Consider the following 5,519-nt stretch of genomic DNA (forward strand, 5'->3'; position numbering starts at 1 on the left):
TCATTACTTGTGAGTGAATTGAGAGATCAACCTCGTGATGGCTCGAACTTGACCTTGAAGGCTTCTTAGTTGTCTAAGGTTTGTCATAATTTGGCTGTCCATATTTCTAGATAATCTTAAACAAAATACAAGTTAAGGCTTGAAAAGTTATGAGACCACCAGAAATTGGGGCCAAGATCCTAGACTCCAATTGGACATCTATCCTTTCAACCTTACTATGACTGGTCAAGTCACTAGAGCCTTGAACTAGGGTGGACAAGATGACAAACCACCATCTCAATCACTCTAACTAAAAATTATTGACAATTTTAAATCTTATTTTAACACCAAAATATTATTTTGTAACAAATTACATATTTATTCCCAAACCAATTCATCATAAATAATAATAATAATTTAATTCTAAAATCACATCCCAAATAATAATAATAATTTAATTTATAATAATAAATTAATTCTAAATTTACTACCAACAAAACACTACATTAAACCAACTTGAAACCCAATAACATCAAACCAGCAAAACACCAAATTGAAATCCAATAACATCGAACCAGCCAAACACCCCCATAACATAGAACCAGACCAAATACATATTGAAACGGCAGGAATGGTGGTGCCTCTTACCACACAATACCTCACATGGTATATGGTGGCGTCCGTTTACAAAAATACATCCGTTCAACCCACGAGGTGGAAGCAACATATATTATTTAATGCAGCTTTTACTTGGCCATTACTCAAATCTTAGGATTCTCTCACCCACTTTGCAGAAGATATTTATACTGTTCATCTTAGGATTCTCTCACCCACTTTGCAGAAGATATTTATACTGTTCTCGTTCTTGATTGGACTATGGTCGAGTAATTGTCGTGATCTTGGTTGACTGCGATTCTGGGGTTAGCAGGTTATGTCCCGTGTATCTCTGGCCTTGAATACCCTATATATAGCTGGTTAGGCGCTGCCTTCGTTGTACTACAGTAGAGTCATTGTCATTGTCATTGTCGTGATCTTCATTGACTGCGATTCTGGTGTTTCGTTGTACTACAGTAACGATCGCTGGGATATGCAAACTTCCTATGAGCTTTGTTGTCAAGCTCAGTTCTAGGAGAACCAAGTATTGCACTCCGTGTACATCTTTCAACAAGAGTCTCGGTGTATTTTAAGATTTGATCTATGGATTCTGTTAACCCTGTATCTTTAAATCTTTTGGCATCATTACCTGGTGTAGTTTTAATGCCTCTATACTTTCCATCCTTTCTATCAACATACACTCTTTTCACACCTATCGAATGCGGAGCAAGTGAATTTCCTTTCTGATTTTGTTCCGTATCATTTCTCTTCTTCCTAGATAGGGCTACATCATTCTTCAATATTGCATTTGCGTGATTGAAAGTCTTGGGCCTTCCTGAATCTCTATCTCTACTTGCTTGAAAAGAACATTCTTCAACGTCTAATGTTGCCCTGTTTTCTTTCCAATCATGATTCCTTCTCTGCTTTTCTACTTTTTCTTCAAACTTCCTTTGAGATTGTGCCTTAAATTATTTTTGTAGATTACTTGGCCATTACTCAAATCTTAGGATTCTCTCACCCACTTTGCAGAAGATATTTATACTGTTCTCGTTCTTGATTGGACTATGGTCGAGTAATTGTCGTGATCTTGGTTGACTGCGATTCTGGGGTTTCGTTGTACTACAGTAGAGTCATTGTCGTGATCTTCATCGACTGCGATTCTGGTGTTTCGTTGTACTACAGTAACGATCGCTGGGATGGACCAAAAGACGAGAGTGGAGGTGCAGAGAGATGGTGTCTGGACAGAGGCAGTGGTTGTCGTTGCATATGGTCGTGGGCGAGGGCGTCATTACAAGGTACGCTACGACCGCCACCCTGACAGCGACGCACAGCGGTTGACACAAGAAGAAGATGTTCCCTATACCCGAGTCAGACCCATTCCCCCTCAGGCACCCAACAATTACAATTACTCCATCCGAGACCCAGTTGAAGTTTCTGACAAAGGCTGCTGGTGGCCGGGCATCATCACCCAAGCTATGCGCACCAATTCTGAGCTTTTCCTTATATATTTTCCTCACAATCATATACAGAAAAGGTATCATTACTCCAAATTAAGACCTGCTCAAGAATGGCTAAAAGGAAAATGGTACCCGCTATCATCACAGGTAACATATTTACTGTATTTTTATTATGTTTTTGGGTCTTAATGTACAATTTTTGTTATTTGGTTCATGCTATATTGGAGATCATTACCAATACAGTTAAGGCCTTCCATAAGCATCTGTAAGCATCTGTAGATGTGAATTAAGAGCTGTTTTTGAAAAGAATTTTTCTGCCCACAGTAATTAGTATGTCTAAGCTGATTATCACTAATTTATTACATGCAGTTGCATTTAATTCAGCCTCGGCTTTCAAAAGCTCAAATTCATAGTTAAAATAGCATGCATTCATTTTCCAGGGTTTGCAGATAATTTTGAAATCCTTAATGTAAAGGTACCTTTTCTTTCTAGTTGATCTAAGGCATTAATAGATAACCTATGCAATTGACCATTCTTCTTATACATTATGTCTTACTATTATCCATCTAAATAATTACATAGGTAGACATCTAACAGAGAATTAGATGTATTTGCTATATTGTCCATTCTTGTATATTTAACATATGCATTGCTTCCAACATTGCCAATTAGGATTGGTCGTGCTGCCTTAAATTATCAGTGTTTTCTATTTCCAGTTGAGCTGGGACTTCGCAAGATTATAAATACGAGTTGTCCATTATTTTTGTAGATTAGGCTCTATTTTAATCCATCCACACAGATGGACAGCTAATTGATAAATAGGGTTGTTTTTACTTACAACATTGTAGATTGTTGTATACTTGACATAGCCATTGCTCTCAACATGTACAAGTAGGATTGACTGTAGTTTCTTAAATTATAATTTCTTTGTATTTAGAGCTAGGGCTTTCTATGGCATAGATCTAATTGTACATTCTCCCTGTAGATTAGTTTTTTCTTCCAATTCCTCTAAATTCTCTACACGGATGAACTATAACTAAGAAAGGCATTTCTCATTGCATTGCCATGGAAATATTACCAAATTATGTGGCATAGAGAAGATGAAAAGTTAAATTGAGCCTTTTTTTACCAATTAAACTACTTTGCTTAGTTTTCCTAATTCTGTGGAAAATTTCATTGATAATTTGTATTAGTGAGTTATTTAATTTCTTTAGTGAAGTTGGAGATTCTGTGAGTAGTTGATTAATGAAATGGCTGATCTATTCTTTTCCCTTTTTTGTAGCAAACAAACAATATCATATATGAAGGAAAATATCCTATGGCTGCAAATAGTGAGACAACTTCGATAGCATCATCTCCCTGGGATATGCAAACTAACGCACAATCTCAAAGGAAGTTTGAAGAAAAAGTAGAAAAGCAGAGAAGGAATCATGATTGGAAAGAAAACAGGGCAACATTAGACGTTGAAGAATGTTCTTTTCAAGCAAGTAGAGATAGAGATTCAGGAAGGCCCAAGACTTTCAATCACGCAAATGCAATATTGAAGAATGATGTAGCCCTATCTAGGAAGAAGAGAAATGATACGGAACAAAATCAGAAAGGAAATTCACTTGCTCCGCATTCGATAGGTGTGAAAAGAGTGTATGTTTATGATGATAGAAAGGATGGAAAGTATAGAGGCATTAAAACTACACCAGGTAATGATGCCAAAAGATTTAAAGATACAGAGTTAACAGAATCCATAGATCAAATCTTAAAATACACCGAGACTCCTGTTGAAAGATGTACAGGGAGTGCAATACTTGGTTCTCCTAGAACTGAGCTTGACAACAAAGCTCATAGGAATAATCCGTTGAACATGGTGGCAGAGCAAAGACTAGAAACGCATGATGAAGAGTTACTGGCATATCATTCTGTGATAGAGGCCTTTTATGCTCAGTCTCAGGTTCACTTATCCTGGGAACGTCATGATCTCTTGACCAGTCTCCGTCTTGCATTGCATATTACTACCGATGAGCACACTGACAAGTTGAAAAGGCTGATTCCTCAGTCCTAATTTCTGATGTTTACATCTTGTAAGAATATATTTTATGCAAGCCAACATATTATTATTATGGTTTTCATCAAAACACTCACCCTATTGAACTATTGTTCAATGCTAAAACTCGGTAAAATGATATTGATTTGATCTCTAATGCTCTTGCAGGGCACTGCTGTACAGGAATTTATTTCTGGTGAACATTATCTCACACATAGTAATTGAAATTTGGATTTGATCTTATTTGACAAACTGATGCTTACCCAGTGTAGCCTCAGCGATGTAACTATGGAAAGATTATCAGGGCTTTGGTGAAAATACTTTCCCTATTGAACCATATTTCAATACGAAAATTGAGGTCAGTTCTATCGAAATGGTCTTCAAAGTTCATGGAGGGCACAAATGTACTGAGATTCACATGAATGTTAGCTCTTATATTGTATTTTTAAATTTGTGCTTATATTCTTTGCTGCTTCCGTGGAAAAGAAAATAAATGAGTGATATAACATTTCACTTCTTCTAACTTCATAGTGAAACTGGATTATTTTGTTACCTTTGTGATACTAAAAGGGTTGAAGATGAAAAACACTTTCTCTTTGATTGTCTAACTTATACTCAGATTAGATCTAATTTTCAATATATTTGTCACACTACTAACCCTCTTGACCTTTTAACTCAGCAAAACTATGCTGATATTGGAACGTTTCTCTTAATGCTTTTCAAGCATAGAAATAAAATCCTAAAGAATTATGAATAATTTCTAACCTTCAATAAGCCCAAAACTGTGAATAAGGCTGGAACTGGAAAAATATGGGACCAAAAATCTAGTTGACCAAAAAGATACTTAAATATTCATGTGCATCCATATGAATCCAAACCATTATACACAAATATGCAAAGTTTCTCATATATATAGCAAGGGTGCATGTAACCAAAATAGCATTGAGTGCAATCTATCTTTGAACCAAAATTACATCAACAAAGAGGCTCTATGTAATGTCCCTTCTCAATAAATTTCTTCTAGAAGAGATCAACCATTTTTTCCATTTTGGAGCTAACATATTTTTGGGGTACCAACTTAGGGAAAGTGGTTCAAATATTAAAGTTAGTGGAATGTGGGTCCACCCCTCAAGGAATACACACCTATTGGGAGAAAAATCAATTTTGTAAAGGGTGGTCGAAATATTTGGAGGGACCCACAAGGAAAAGTAAGGCAGCAATTATAAATAGAAGGTTGGGGCAGCAATTGCCACCTTTTGATAATTTGACATTTACACATTGTTGCTCAAGTTGTTTAGCTCTGTCACAAGTGTTGTTTAGCAGAGAGTTCTCCAAGGGGAGAACTCACCCTTCTTTCGATGGACTTCAAGTGCCACCCTAGGGAGGTAAATTTGTTGCTACATTTGAAGGGAGCTTGTGGAATTTTGGGAGGACCTTTCAGCCATTACCCT

The 5,519-nt window shown here is 36.5% G+C and overlaps 1 protein-coding gene across 2 annotated transcripts; it reads left to right on the top strand.

The window, feature by feature from the left end:
- Nucleotides 1-722: 722 nt before the first annotated feature.
- On the top strand, nucleotides 723-4,442 carry LOC149267569 (uncharacterized). 2 transcript variants are annotated; one of them, XM_089433444.1, is made up of 3 exons: nucleotides 723-2,177; nucleotides 3,313-4,105; nucleotides 4,237-4,442. In XM_089433444.1, the coding sequence occupies exons 1-2, from the start codon at nucleotides 1,770-1,772 to the stop codon at nucleotides 4,084-4,086; spliced, it is 1,182 nt and encodes a 393-aa protein (XP_089289570.1). In that variant the 5' UTR covers nucleotides 723-1,769; the 3' UTR covers nucleotides 4,087-4,105; nucleotides 4,237-4,442. The 2 variants fall into 2 exon arrangements, with proteins under 2 accessions (XP_089289570.1, XP_089289566.1); XM_089433440.1 differs by having other exon boundaries at nucleotides 3,313-4,442.
- The last annotated feature ends 1,077 nt before the right edge of the window (nucleotides 4,443-5,519 follow it).

This window comes from Pinus tabuliformis, chromosome 6, assembly GCF_031772625.1.
Source record: "Pinus tabuliformis cultivar Carrire ecotype Pingquan chromosome 6, CPIR1, whole genome shotgun sequence".
Lineage (NCBI taxonomy): Eukaryota > Viridiplantae > Streptophyta > Pinopsida > Pinales > Pinaceae > Pinus > Pinus tabuliformis.